Below are 15,453 nucleotides of genomic sequence, written 5' to 3'. Positions count from 1 at the left end.
AGTGTCTCCCTCGGCACTCTAAAACTGCACCGCCAGACTCTCCTCAACCTGTCTTTTGCTTTTTAGAGTATTACTTGTTTGTGGTTACCACATCGCCGCATCTATCCACACACTGGGTGAACGCTCCATGACTGCAGGGACTTGCTCACCGCTAGGTCCCCAGGGCATGGCCCAGAGGTGGCGCTCCGAAAACATCAGTTGAACGGCGCTAGTATACCAAAGACCCTATTTCTATTCCCAAGAAAGAATGAGTGGTTCCCAGATCTGCCCCTTCTAGGCCAGTTTTAGGGGGCAAAGCGTGTGCAGAACCGCTCCTGCCCCAGAGGCCTGTTAAAGTTCCTGGGCCCAACTTTGCCAAAGGCTCCAACTCTAGGCCTGGACTTCGAGGATAACAGAAAAGACTCGCAGAGAAGGAGCCGGGGGGCTGGGCGCCCTTTTATTCACTCCCCGTTCCGTTAAATGGTGCGGTCCACAGAGTGGGGCAGGGGCTTGGAAAGAAGAGCCCATATTCTCCCGTGGAGAGAAGACGACTGACACTCGCCGCCCCTCGACGTCCTGCCAAAGAGAGAGTAGAGTACCTGCTTCCGTAGGGCCCCACGGCTCGAGCTCCTCCTCCTTCTGCGCCCTCGTGTCGCGAACTGCTTGCTGGGGTTCGTAGTCCTTCCTTGAGTATCAGCCCGACCTTCCCAGAAACCTTTGGGAATCAAAGTAGCTGAGACGACGCGGGGGGAGACGGCGCGGGAGGTGGGGGGGCGGGTAAGGGAAGCGCGAGGCCTTCTGGGTGTTGTAGTTCTGGATTGGTTCACTCAGCAAGAAATTATTGAGGAGAAACACTGGGTAACAAGTCTTACCACACTATTTGGGCTGTCCTGATCTGAATCCTATGAGACTTTTACCCCGCAAGCCATCACTTACCTCTGTCTTTCAGAACGATAAGCACTGAGATTCAGAAAAACTACAAATCCCATAGAGTGTTGCACGTCGAGGACTTTTGGAGCGCATGGTCGGCCGCGGCGCAGGCGCAGGCTTGACAGCGGAGAAACATGGCGGGCCCGACGTTTACTGCGAGGTTGTACTCGCTGCTGTTCCGCAGGACCTCCACCTTCGCCCTCACCATCGCCGTGGGCGCCTTGTTCTTCGAGCGCGCCTTCGATCAAGGCGCGGATGCGATCTACGAACACATCAACCAGGGGGTGAGGGACTGGGCCATCCCTGACCTTGGGCCTGCCTGAGGGGTGACAGTGGGAGTGGAGGTGGGGTGGGACCCAGTCTACCTTTACTAAGAGGAGGGAAAACGTTGGGCGTCTTTGTTAGTCGACTGGCATGTGTCCTCTCCGCAGGATGTGAATCCCAAAACATTGAATGATCCCGCTATGGGGGGTGGGTAGGTGGGTTCTAAGTATTGATATCTCACACCCCATATACCCACTTGTCCATTTGCGGAAGCAAAAACTAAAGGCCAGTGAAAGGACTGATTAGGGCTACACCATCAGGGTGAGTCTGGGCTGGAACCCGGACCCAGTCTCCTCTGAGGGTTTCAAGGGCAGATTTGAAAGGGCAGGGGTCATGAAAAGGAAAGCTTCTTAGGTACTGTGGTTGGACTTTTCAGATACAGCACTCTTCACTTTCCAAGGATTCCCAAGCAGACATTGTGGTAGTAACAACGATTAGGAGACAATATAAAATCCGAGAGCTCTGCATGAGGATACTGGGTCTTGTCACCTTGGTAACTGTGGCTTTCAGTTGGGCGAGTTTCTTAACCTCTCTGAACTTCATTTTTATCTGTGATCTAGAGATAATGGTAACTAGAGTAGGGAACTACTGTGGGGATTGTATGAGATGCAGGCAAGGTGCCTCAGTACCTGGTTGGTGATGTACTCAAAAAAATAACATTTGTTACATTCCTTAGGAGAAAGTGAAAGCGGAAGATAGGGAATAACCACACCTTTTAGACTCACTGTGTGCAGACACTGCTAGCTGTTGTACATGCTTTTTATCATTACACTTGTGGCTCATACTAGGGAAGGTCTCCTGCAGATAACCTTGTTTCACCATTCACTTGTGTTTTTAATTTGAAGCTCTCTGACCTTACAGCCCAGGCCGACCCTGTCCACTAATGCTGTTTGGCCTGTGGCCAGGACCACTTGCTGCCATGAAAGTGTTGCTACTACTGTTCAATCTCTTGCAAGCAGTTCTGCTTGCCATTCCCAGTCTTCGGGAAAGGGCTTTAAGTATGCTGTCAGCTTACCAATCTGTGCTTTTAGGAATGAGAATTAAGGGCACCTGGCTGGCTTAGTAGTAGAGTGCTCAACTCTTGATCTCACTTCCCTGTGAGCCTCATGTTGGGTGTAGAGATTATTTAAAAAAAAAAAAATCTTTAAAAAGGGGGTGGGGATGAGAATCCAACTAATCCCTGACCCAAGGATCATTGATTTAAGGAAATAAAAAATGGTTCAATGTGAATTATTTGGGGCTATGCATTTAGGACCTCTTGAGTAATACCTGGAAGTTGACAACCTCTTCGAGGCTCTGTTCCCTAATGATTGTGAACTTTTGAGTAATTACCTCAGTCTCTTTACCTCAGTTTCCCATAAAAGAAAGATCATCCTTTTCCACTTAACTTTACATGGGATTGATAACATCAAAGCAGTTTACAAGTGTTAAGTATATGCATCAAGCCTAGTGTTGCTTCCAGTTTGCCCTCCCCAACTGTCCAGACATGGTACCTGTTTCTCTTAAGTTTGTTTTAGAGACCAGAACAGTCGGAGTAGCTGTAAAATATGAGAGACAAAGCTAAAAGTTTGTGGTTCTTGCCTTTAAAATGCAGAAGCTATGGAAACACATCAAGCACAAGTATGAGAATAAGGAGTAGTTCCTTGGACACCCCTACCCACGCTGAAAGGACCAGATCCACGCACCAGCTGTTTGCCCAGAACCAGGGCCTCAGCTTGAAGATGATGCTCAGATTACTCTTCATCAACCACCTTTAGCTGTTGGCAAGAAACAGCTTCACCTGACAGACTCTTTGACTTCTGCCACATTTGAAGTATGTTGGGAGTCATCAATAAATAAATGTAAATTATCCTGAGACATGCTTCTGCATCTAGTGCTTTGTTAATTATACCTGATCTTCACTTGTCGGTTGAGACCACTTCAGAGTCCTCTACAAACATCTGAATGGCAGATTCCATTATTTTGGGTTCCCCATTAACTTCCAAAGAACTCTGGTTTACAAAACATGAGGTACAATTGAAGGTGTTACTTTCCACTTTAGCTTCTAAATCAGTAGTTCCACTCTTTCTCTATTTTTTTTTTTTCTTTTTGAATGTAAGCTCTACATTCAACGTGGGGGCTCAAACTCATAACCCTGAGATCGAGAGTCTTATGCTCAGGGTGCCTGGCTCAGTCAGTAGAACATGCGACTCTTGATCTTGGGTTGAATTTGAGCCCCACGTTGAGTGTAGAGATTACTTAATCCAAAAAAGTCACATGCTCTACTGACTGAGCCAGCCAGGTGCCCCAATAATTCCATTTTTAAAAAAGATTTTATTTATTTATTTGGGAGAGAGTCCGTGTGCATGAATAGGGTGGGGAGAGGTAGGGGAAGGGCAGAAGCAGGCGCCTTGCTTGATGTTGGGCTGGATCCCAGGATCCTGGGACCATGACCTGAACTGAAGGCAGATGCTTATCCTATTGAGCCACCCAGGCACCCCATTAATTCCATTTTTAAATCATACAGAGGGAGGCTGACTGGCTTAACTATAGGGAAGCCCTGGATTCAGCTGGTAGAAAAACCCTAGCCCAAGGGTCTTGGGCCACTCCCTGCCCCTAGGGTCCTCTCTATGCTGCCATTAAATGCTGGCATCAGCTGGCATACCTCTCTGGGGCCACAGCGCATCTTCTGATGACGAAGTTGGACCAAATCTCTGACCAACCTGCCAGGGTTCCCCTCTCTAATAAGTTTGGTTTATCATGGTGCTTATTTGGTGGGTTTGAATCCTCACTCTACCAGTTTTAGCTGTGTGAACCAAGGACAAGGCACTTGACCTCTCTGAGCTTCAGTTTCCTGGTCTGTTACATGGGGATAATGGAAGCGCTTTCTGTGTGGGTTCTTTGTGAGTATTAAAGGAATTAAATGCAGTTAACACAGTCACAGATCCTGGCACATGGACATACTGCTGGTAGAGACACATGGGATGCTTAAGGACCTGGAGAACCAGAAGACTGCCAGTAGGCTATGGAGCAGCAGGACTGTGAAGAGAGGTTCAAGGAACATAGTCTGGTCATTCATTCAACAAACATTTGGGTGGCCACTGTGTGAGGCACTGTACTCGGTGCTGCTAGGCATATGGTGGCAAACATGAGGCTTGAAACTCCTACAGGAGATACTGTAAATGCTATTCTATATAAATATATATAGGACTCATGTACTATAGGAAAGTGTGTGTGAAATGGTACCATCTGATAGGATATTTTGTACCTAGGTATTAGTATCTTCAATGTGCATACCTTTGACCCAAGAAATTCCACTTGTGGCAAATTTTCCTTAAAAAATGGGTGTCCACAAGAGATGTTCATCATGGTGTTTTTTATAATGGGAAAAATGAAAACAAAATATCCAAAATAGGAATTACTATTGGGGTAAAATATGCAGTCATTTAAAACCTTGTTTTGGGGATCCCTGGGTGGCTCAGCGGTTTAAGCGCCTGCCTTCGGCCCAGGGTATGATCCTGGGGACCCGGGATTGAGTCCCACATTGGGCTCCCTGCATGGAACCTGCTTCTCCCTCTGCCTGTGTGTCTACCTCTCTCTCTGTGTCTGTCATGAATAAATAAAATCTTAAAAAAAAAAAAAAACCTTGTTTTAATTGGAAGAAAATATCCAACAAATGTGGCAAAGCACCAACCTCACTAATACATGAAACAGTCGTTTCCAAATTAATAAGAAACAGGTGAATAACTCGGAAGCTAAGGCTAATGACACAAATAGGCAATTAATACAAGAAATACAAATGGCTTCAAACATGAAATGATGCCCATTTCATTAATAAAGTGTACTATTTTTTGCCTGCCAAATCAACAAAGATGAAAAAGATTAGCAATACCAGGGAATTTCCATATCTGTGTGTGAGTTCCCCCTATGTACATATGCATGCTCTTAAATTTTGGATCCCTGGGGCGCCTGGCTGGAAGAATGTGGGACTCTTGATCTCAGGGTTGTGAGTTTGAGCCTCATGTTGGGTGTAGAGATTACTTTAAAAATCTTCAAAAAGATCATGAAATCCAATTTGTTTGTTTTTTCTTTAATACGTATTCCTTTGGATCCTGACATTACACTTCTAGAAAAACTTCTCCAGGGGTGCTTCGGTGGCTTAGTCGGTTAAGCGGTTGCCTTCAGCTTGGGTTGTGAACCCAGGGTCCTGGGATAGAGCCTGGCATTGAGCTCCCTGCTGAGCGGGGAGGCTGCTTCTCTCTCTCCCTCTGCCCCTAGCCCCTGCTTGTGCACTCTCTCTCTCTCTCAAATAAATAAATAAAATCTTAGAAAGAAAGAAAGAAAGAAAAGAAAGAAAGAAAGAAAAGAAAAGGAAAAGAAAAGAAAAGAAAAGAAAAAAGAAAAGAAAGAAAGAAAGAAAAACATCTCCAGAATCACATGTGCATGTGCACACATACAAAAAGTCCTTGGAGCATTGTTTGGAATTTTAAAAATCTAGAAGATTTTTTAATCACCCAGGTAGCAGTTAAGTGCCTTCAGCTGGAGTCATGATCCCAGGGTCTCAGGATTGAGCCCTACATCAGGCTCCTTGCTCAGTGGGGAGTCTATTTGTTTCTCTCCAACCCCTGCTCGTGTCTCTCTCTCTCAAAAAAAAAAAAAAAAAAAAAAAGAAAAAGAAAAAGAAAAAAAGAAGGAAAAGAAAATGATCTTCAATAGGGAAGTAGCTAACTAAAGAGGTAGATTCCTAGCACAGACACGTGGACATTAAGGAGACTGAAATGGCTCAGTGTGTAGGTATGAAGAAAATGAAAAGAAAAAAAAATCAAGCCTCAAAATTTGTGTTTATTTTTATTCTTTTTATGTAAATACATACACATCAATATGTGCACACAGAATACTGAGGGATATAAATTAAACTTTTCATGGCAATTATCTCTGAGAGGTGGGATTTCAAAGAAATTCCACTTTGTGCAATAGATATTGCCTTTTTTTCTTACAAGTAGGTATTGATATTCTAATAAAAAATATTCTGGGGATCCCTGGGTGGCGCAGCGGTTTGGCGCCTGCCTTTGGCCCAGGGTGCGATCCTGGAGACCCGGGATTGAATCCCACGTCAGGCTCCCGGTGCATGGAGCCTGCTTCTCCCTCTGCCTATGTCTCTGCCTCTCTCTCTCTCTCTCTCTCTGTATGACTCTCATAAATAAATAATAAAAAAATTAAAAAAAATATTCTGTAATAAAGAAAGCAAGGGGCACCTGAGTGGCTCAGTTGGTTGAGCATATGCCTTTGTTTTTTTCTTTTTTAAGATTTTATTTATTTATTCATGAGCGACATAGAGAGAGAGGCAGAGGGAGAAGCAGGCTCCATGCAGGGAGCCGATGTGGGACTCGATCCCTAGTCTCCAAGATCATGCCCAGTGCTGAAGGCTGAGCCACTAGGGCTGCCCTAGCATTGCCTTTGGATTGGGTTGTGATCTTGGTGTCCTGGGATCGGCCTGGGTCGCCCAGCAGAGAGCCTGCTTCTCTCTCTCCTTCTTGTCACTCCCCCTGCTTGTGCTCATTCTCATGCTCAAATAAATAAATAAAATCTTAAAAAAAAAAAAAAAAGAAAGAAAGAAAGTAAAGGAAGCCTGGGTGGCTCAGTAAGTTAAGCGGCAAACTCAGGGTGGTGAAACCCAGCCCCACACTGGGCTCAGTGCTCAGCGGGGAGTCAGAGTCTGCATGAGATTCTCTCCCTTTCCTTCTGCCCTTCCCTCTGCTTGTGTGAACATGCATTCTCTCTTTCTAAAATAAATTTTTTGAAAAAAGCAAGTAAAAAATGATTAAGAAGACTGTTCACATAAAACATGGATAAAAGAAGCCAAAATATAAAGCTAAGTGAGAAAAAAAAGCCACAAATTCATGTAAAGCATGATGCATTTTTTTCGTATAAGAAAAAAATTGGAAATGCTCACTACAAATTGTTAATAGAGGGGCACCTGGGTGGCTCAATGGTTGAGCCTTATGAGCTCAGCCTTATGGCTCAGGTGGTGATCCCGGAGTCCTGGGATAGAGTCCCATATCAGGCTCCTTTCAGTGAGCCTGCTTCTGCCTCTGCCTCTCTGTGTGTGTCACATGAATTAATAACTAAATTAAATATTTTTAAAAATTGTTAATAAAAGTTAATTCTGAGTTATTTTCTGTTGTATTTCTCTCTGCTATTTAAGTTTTCTACATCAAGCATGCATTCTTTTTTTTAGATTTTTAAAAAAATATTTGAGAGAGAGAGTGCAGAGAAAAAGAGAGCACAAGGCAGAGAGAGGGGCAGAGGGAGAGAGAGAAGTAGGCTCTGCATTGAGTAGAGAGCCAGTTGCAGGGCTCCATCCCAGGACCTTGGGATCATAACCTGAGCCAAAGGCAGATGTTTAATTGTCTGAGTCACTCAGGAGGCCTAAGCATGTATTATTCTTATAATGGGGGAGGAATAAGTTAAAAGGGGGCTGCCCAGAGAAAGTGTGAATGCAAAGAAATGCAAAATGTGAGCCCCCCGCCCTGGCTCCTGGCCTAGAACCCAGCTGTTTGGAGGCCCAGAGTTCCCCTTCCTGAGGATGCAATGAGGATTCATCCTCGAGTAGCACTGCCAACTGGGAGCTGGGCCTCCCCAGAGCTCCTTGGGTGGGTGTGCCTCCCAGGTGGGGGAAATGAGGATTAACACCCTCCTCAGACTGGCACCAAGAAGCTGTTTATTACTGGAAAAAGTTTCCTTCCCAAGCTCAGCGTGAGGTATTTCCTGGAGTCAAGAGCTGGGACAGTCTTTACAGTGAGAAAGCCCCAAGGACTTCCCACCTGCTCCCCTCCCACAGGTGTCAGGAAAAGCTTAAATGCTTGGGTGCCTCATAAAGCTAGCTACCAAAGCCCTCTGAAATCCTCTTCTGGGAAGTTGGCATCCAGTATGCTCTACTCGCTCAGGACCCCTCAGTATTCTACCTGAGCCAAAGGCAGACGCTCAACCACTGAGCCACCTAGGTGCCCCTGAGGTGAGATTTAAATAGAAATTTCAGCCAGGTAAAGATCAAGAGTAAGAGTATTGGGATCCCTGGGTGGCGCAGCGATTTGGCGCCTGCCTTTGGCCCAGGGCGCGATCCTGGAGACCCAGGATCGAATCCCACGTCGGGCTCCCGGTGCATGGGGCCTGCTTCTCCCTCTGCCTATGGCTCTGCCTCTCTCTCTCTCTCTCTGTGTGTGTGACTATCATAAATAAAAATTAAAAATTAAAAAAAAAATTTAAAAAAAAGAGTAAGAGTATTTCAGGAAATAAGAACAGTGAATGAAAAGGACCTGGGGTGGATATGGGTTTGGCTTATTCACTGAACTGAAGGAAGTGAAGGAGTAATAGATAGGGTCAGATACTGTACGGTCTTGTAGGTCATACCAAAGGAGTTTGAATTTTATTCTAAAAAGAAAGGTAAGCCACTGGAGGGTTTATGATTAATAGGTTACATTTCTCAACTACCTACTATGAGCCAGGCATTGTACTAAGTGCTTTGCAGTTTATGTGTCACTTTATTTGAACAATAATCCAAGAGGTTGTTTTATTATTCCCATTGAATAGGTCTAGTGAGGTGTAAAGAATGGACAGTCCTGGGTTAGAATTCAAGCCCCACCACTCACTGGCTGTGTGAATTAGGCAAGTTACTTACTGTCAGTGAGCCAGTTTTCTCATCTGTAAAATATCCACCATGATATTGCACAATGGCAGCTATGATTCTTGTTATTTCTGGAGATGTTGTCATCTTGGAGGGGTGTCAAGGGGAGTAAGGATTACTGTGAGGTAAATCCTCACCCAGCTGACTGCTTAATTAACCCAGCCAGGGACTATCCAGGCTGGCACTCTACAGCTGCCTGCCAAGGTTCAAAACTTTTCAGCTCTGGGTGGAGTCCAAGTTGTCCTGGCAGCTCAAAGAAAAAAGTGACCAGCCCTTGGAACATTCTAGGCTTTTCCCCAGTAGACACAAGGATAATGCCTATAATAGGCTGGGTTCCCCAGGACTCTGGGTTGGGGGTTAGTGTGCAGGAGGTTTATTTCTCAGGTCCATTTAATTTTTTAAATTAATTTTTTAATTTGTAGTTGACACGCAGTGCTACATTAGTTTCGGGTGTATAACACAGTGACTTGACAAGTTTATACATTATGCTATGCTGGGATCCCTGGGTGGCGCAGCGGTTTGGCGCCTGCCTTTGGCCCAGGGCGCGATCCTGGAGACCCGGGATCGAATCCCACGTCAGGCTCCCGGTGTATGGAGCCTGCTTCTCCCTCTGCCTATGTCTCTGCCCCTCTCTCTCTCTCTGTGTGACTATCATAAATAAATAAAAAAAATAAAAATACATTATGCTATGCTCACCATTAAGTGTAGCTATTATCTGTCATCATATTATGCTATTATAATACCATTGTCTATATTCCTTATACTGTACCTTTTATTCCCATGACTTACTCATTTGATCACTGGAGGCCTGTATCTCCCACTCTTCACCCATTTTGTCCATCTCCCCCACTCTCTCTGCTCCATTTTATACCTGCATCTACTCCTTGAGGCTCTGTGAGAACAGATTTGCAAAATAAAAATAGCTAGATATCCTCTTACATATTAAACTTGTGAAGATTTTTTAAAATTATAATACCCAGCATGAGCAATGATACAGGAAATGATCCTTCTCAAATCCTGCTTGGAAGGAAGGCCAACCTAACAGTCAAAAATAATTCAAAGAATTTGCCCTGAGAAAATAGTCATGGATGTGGACAAATATTTACCCAGGGAGGTTCACTGTAGTTTCATAGCAAATAATGAGAAACAATCAAAATGCACAATGACAGGGCATGGGCTGACTGAAGTATAGTATCATGATAGAACACCACTAATCCATTAAAGAGGATGTAGATGAGGGGCACTTGGGTGGCTCAGTGGTAGAGCGTCTGCCTTTGGCTCAGGTCGTAAACCCCAGGGTCCTGGGATCAAGTATCACTTCGGGCTCCCCACGGGGAGCCTGCTTCTCCCTCTGCCTATGTCTCTGCCTCTCTGTGTCTCTCATGAATAAATAATATCTTTTTTAAAAAAATGAAGGATGATGGCATGTGTAATATGATCGCATTTTCGTGGGAAACACATATGTAAAAAAAATCCACATATGTATACTCCTTTTTCTAAAATAATGTTGGAAGGATAAAAGCTAAAATCCTAACAGCAATTATTTCCGGATGGTGGAAATTTTCTTTCTCTTTGCTTACTGATGTGAACCATGCCATGAAGCATTGTACCGTTTTTGTAATAAGAGGGGGGAAAGCAATGTAAGTTATTAATAAGAAATAGATTCCATCCTGTAACTCAGCCAGCTCTTTCAATAACAAGGAACAAGGACTGTCCTATGGATAAATTTGAAGTCTTGTGAAGAAAGGACAGAAATCAATGAATTTAAAATGTCTGAGCAACGTGCAAAGTTGTGGGGAATACAAATACCTAGGCAAAATGGAGGTTATGGCAGTTGCTTCAGTGTAAGCGAAGAATGAATGAACACCTAGTAAAAGGGGCAGGCACTAGCCCATGCAGAGGACACACCACACACACACACACACACACACACACACACACATACACACACACCCCTGCCTTCTCTAAGCACTCACCAGGGCCAGGCCTGGGCCTGGTACCACTAACATATCCTATGTCACTATATCCTCAATCTGAGGTGGGCACTGTTCTCTACCCCTATTTTACACGTGAAAAATGAGGTTCAGAGACCTTAAGTATCTTGCCCAGGGTAACACAGCTAGAGAAAGTAGGGCAGAGGTTCAAATACAGGACAGTTGGCTCCAGAGGCTATGCTCATATCCACAGCTCCATGCTGTGTAAAAATCATTTATCTCTCTTCACTGGGGCCTTGGCCTGATATGCTTGGATTTATACACAGACTGCATGCCAAGGGCAGACTCCAGCCGGCATCAAGGACAAGGCAATGATGGAATGCAGAGAAAGTGTCAGCTGGGAGCCACTTAGCCGGCAGTCTGTGAGTACAGAGGTACTGACTGCTTTTCCTGCTGCTCATGGCCTATCCTCCCTTCAAAACTCCTGCACAGAAAACTTCCTCGGCTGCTCTGGACACTTCTTCTCCACTGCACCGTCATAAGACTGCCAGATCAACTCCCTTGCTCAAACAACTTCAATGGCTCCCCACTACTGGTAAGATCAAGCTCAAATTCCATAACCTGACGCTTAAGATTCAAGCTACCTCAAATCTCACTTTACAAACCTTCCAAATACGGTCCTTGCTGTGGGTCCCTTTGCCCTCCCATCTTGTGCCTGGGCATGGATTATGGAAATAGCACATGCCTGTGTTTGAATTCTAGCTCTGCTACTCTCTAGCCAGGTGACCTTCCCCTCCGTGAGCCTCAGTTTCCTCCTGTGGAAAATGGGATAATGATAACTGTATCTCACAGGGTGGTTGGGAAGATATGTGAAATAATGCTTAACATGTTCTTAGCACATGCCAACAGGAGTGGTTTTGTTATGTGGTTACAGTGAGTACATTGAGTGGGGGGGCCCCCACACGGTCTTCAGGGAACAGTGCCTAATTAGCATATTCGATCCACAAAATACAGGCTGAGAGCTTTGGTGATGACAGTACAGCTGAATCATTCAAGTGCCCCACCCCTTGTCCCAGCTGTTTTGAAACCATGTTCCTGACATCCTTTCTATCCCTCTAAGGCCTGATCACTTTCTCCTGCTCCCCTGTGTGTCCTGTGATAATCTTGTTTTCACTGTCTCTAACACTGTTTTAAACTCCAGCAGACTCGTGTATTCCTCAGGCAGTCCTTATCTCTTCCCCACACCTTTAACCATGTAACGGACTCCTCTCTGCTTTTGTCTATCTTCCTCCTTTCCAGCTGTCTGAGTGCACTGCTGTCTCCCTTGTGTACAGGCCTCCAACGGAGAGGCTACTTCCTGCCCTGGGGCTGCAATTCTGTGTGATGTCTTATCTCCTTGGCTCACTAATCTTTCCTAATGATATACCTCTGTCAAACTGGACCCTCTAAGGGACAGGCTTTCCTTTTACTAGCAGACAGGGGAAACTATTGCAAAGTGGAGATTTGGAAAATATATCCTGCCCAACTTTCTGCTCTCATCTCTGTCAATGGAATGACTTGATTACAGGTTGTATTAATAGAAATATGGTGTTTAGGGATCCCTGGGTGGCGCAGCGGTTTGGCGCCTGCCTTTGGCCCAGGGCGCGATCCTGGAGACCCGGGATCGAATCCCACATCAGGCTCCCGGCGCATGGAGCCTGCTTCTCCCTCCGCCTGTGTCTCTGCCTCTCTCTTTCTCTCTGTATGACTATCATAAATAAATAAAATTAAAAAAAAAAAAAAAAAAAAAAAAAAAAAAAGAAATATGGTGTTTAGAACAAAGGAGGTGATAGGTCCTCTTTTCTGTGCTGAGGCAACTATGCATGGAGTAAGTGTCAAGCTATAGGGAGGCAGAAAGCCAAATGGCAGAAAATATGGATTTTGGAGGCTGGCAAACCTGTATTTAAATCTTGACTCAGCCATGAGCAAGTGGCTGAACCTCTAAATGAGGCTTACAATCACACCTATCATCTAGCTTTGTCTCAAGGATTCAGTAAGGTAATTTCTGTCACACAAAGCTAAGCAGGGCACCTATCACACACTTACTAGGCTGGATTGTACCAGTCTTCTTCTCTTGCCAGCTCTTGTGTGTCCAGATTATCCTGAGCCTAGAGGTTTCTGGAAGACTGCCATAGAGGGGTCACAGCAGATGTGCTGAAGGGTGAGAGATGGGGTACACAGAAATCTGGGGCATTGGTGGGAGGCACTCACCACTCTCATCCTGGGTCCCAGTGAGCAGGGCTGTGTGAGTTCACTAGCCTGCCTCGCAGCGGGCCAGAACTGCACACCTTGTCCCAGTCATCCTGCCGACATCTCAATTTAGAGACAACTGTGGCTCAGAAACATGAGGCTATCTTGCTCAGAGTCACAGAGCCAGAGAGTGGCTGAGACTAGTTTGGTTCTAACCGCAGAGCTCAGCCCCTGCTGTAAATGTTGAAAGCCAAATAGGCTACTGGCCATTTGGAGGACCCTGATCCCCAAAGAAAAGTTCTGGCATGGCCATTGCATGTTACTCTGTGTTAATACTCTGGGGAAGGAACCAATGCCTTTCTCTGTAGACCCCCCCTGAGTGGGGAAGTCTGACTTGCCAGCTGGGACAGGCTGTACACACCCCTGTGGCGGGGTCATGGAGCTGGTCCTCATCTGTTGCCTCTCTCCTGTGAATTCCAATGAATGAATTTTTAGGCCAATGAATTCCTCTTTATGGAGGCAGAAAAGTAATGGGGGACATATCATTGAAAGCCTTGAGTGTCATCGTATGGTCTTAGGCTTTCTCTCTGAGCAAGATAGGAAACCACCTGAACAAACTAAGGGCATGTATTTTAACGAGATCATGTTGCCTGCAGTTCAGGGGCCAAGGGTAGAAGCAAGGAGACCAGTTGGGAAGCCATTTGCTAACCCAGACATGGCAGCTTGAACAAATATGGTGGTTTGGTTGCAGAAGTGATCAGATTCTGTCCATCTGCCCATCGGTTCTGTGCTGCAGTGCCTGATTTGCCTGTCAGAGGGAAGGGGCAACAGTCTAATCACCCAGAGGGGTCCCAGTGCCACAGCTCCCAGGCTCCCCCTAGAGGGAGGAGCTTTGGGAAGGCGGTTTCCTGACAGAACTTGCTCATAGAGCCAAAAGCTTTGGAGTTCACATCATTCCCGGATTCTGTCCTTTCACTGAGAATTGTCAGCGAAAATCCAGACGGAGGCAGCTCTCGAACTTTTCCTGGCCCTGGAACCCCGGCATTCCATTGGAAATGTGCCTGCTGGAAATGGGTGATTTGTGCAAAAGAAGTTTCTGGCAGGGTGATTAAAAGAGAGGAAAGGAAATTGCCCTAAATGCAGAGTAGCCCGAAAACTGCCCTCAGTTTTCTTCTCTGCCCTTTGAGCAAGATTCACCAATCTCCAAGTGCCCTCTGCCCCCACCCAGCATGCACTCAGCTGCCCTCACCATTAGCCGTGCCCACGAGGCAAGAGGGGTGACAGAATGATCATCCCCATTTCTTGTAAGAAGAAATTGAGGCCCAGAGAGGCCAAGGAACTGACTCAGGGTCAAATGGCTTGTTGGAATCTAAGGGCCTAGACCCCAGCCTCCTGACCTTCAGTCTAGTGCTCCTTTTGCCACCCTTGATGAACAAAAGAACAATAAAAAGGATGGGCTCTTGAGATCTGCGAGGTTGCAGGAAAGAATGCAGAGTAAGCAAGTTAGACCACTGGAAGGGAGACAGGCAGGAGCCTACGTGTAAGCTCTGCATGTAAAATTCCTAAATAGACGGGCATGGTTGGTCCTCACCCCACTGAAGGGCCCCCTTTCTGCCTGGCTCTTCTGTGAAAACCACTTTAAGAAGAAGAAAACCATAATTACTCCCTTGGGATGGTGGAACGCTTAGGGGACCCATCAGAGGGCCTAGCATGGGCTCGTGCAGCCAGAAAAAGCATATTCAATGTCATAATTTCATAGTTGGGAAACTAGAATTAAGTGCCTGTTGTTTTTGTAATTCAGACCACAGCGAGTAAAGCTAAATGATATAACCTCCACGGCTGGGAGAGCACCATGAAAGCCCAGCGAATTCTTAAGCGAGGCAAACTTCTCCCACTTGCCTGGGTGGTGGGGGTACCTGAGATCCCAGGGTCTGAGAATGGGGGAGGGTTGGGAGTTTAAATAGGTTGAGAAACTCTGGACAAAATGCCCTTTAGGGCTCTCCGAAGTCTATCAGCTGTGTAAAATTCTTTTGATGATTATCGATTGTTGGGAATTTCCAGTGTGATGTGAAGTGAGAATTTGATTCTCATTTTAAGACATACTGCCCTCCATCCCCCTTACTCCCCCCCTCCCCCACACACACCCAGGGCTGGAGATAGTAACCTTTAGATTACATTGTTTACCTCAGGCTGCAGAATTGCAACAATGGCCTCTGGCCATAGTCAAGGTCCCTTCCTCCTGCCCCAGCACTCAGAGATCTAGCTAGGACCTGACACCAGGCTGATCTGGGGAACTCCTACTGCGGACTAGCCTTCGCTCCAAGTGGATCTTCTAGAACTCTGGTGCCTCCCCTACTCCTAGGTAATCCCATCAACATGGTCTGGTTTCCAATG

General features: G+C 45.8%; 2 protein-coding genes across 6 annotated transcripts in view; one reads left to right on the top strand and one right to left on the bottom strand.

Moving 5' to 3' along the window:
- The window catches only part of ZMAT5 (zinc finger matrin-type 5), a 28,230-nt gene extending 27,536 nt beyond the window's left edge, over window positions 1-694 (bottom strand). For 2 of the 5 annotated variants that reach the window (XM_041729176.1, XM_041729179.1), the window contains exon 1: window positions 579-686. The gene's annotated coding sequence lies outside the window, so the exon portion shown is untranslated. Of the gene's footprint in view, window positions 559-578 lie in introns of those variants that run through there. The other 3 variants (XM_041729178.1, XM_041729180.1, XM_041729177.1) reach the window with 3 other exon arrangements.
- Window positions 695-1,016: 322 nt separating this feature from the next.
- On the top strand, window positions 1,017-3,088 carry LOC121475680 (cytochrome b-c1 complex subunit 9). Its single transcript, XM_041729181.1, has 2 exons — window positions 1,017-1,193; window positions 2,828-3,088. Exons 1-2 carry the CDS (start codon window positions 1,044-1,046, stop codon window positions 2,870-2,872), a joined length of 195 nt encoding a protein of 64 aa, XP_041585115.1. The 5' UTR covers window positions 1,017-1,043; the 3' UTR covers window positions 2,873-3,088.
- The last annotated feature ends 12,365 nt before the right edge of the window (window positions 3,089-15,453 follow it).

This window comes from Vulpes lagopus, chromosome 14 (assembly GCF_018345385.1).
Source record: "Vulpes lagopus strain Blue_001 chromosome 14, ASM1834538v1, whole genome shotgun sequence".
Taxonomy (NCBI): Eukaryota; Metazoa; Chordata; class Mammalia; order Carnivora; family Canidae; genus Vulpes; species Vulpes lagopus.
This window is presented reverse-complemented; position numbering and strand designations above follow the sequence as displayed.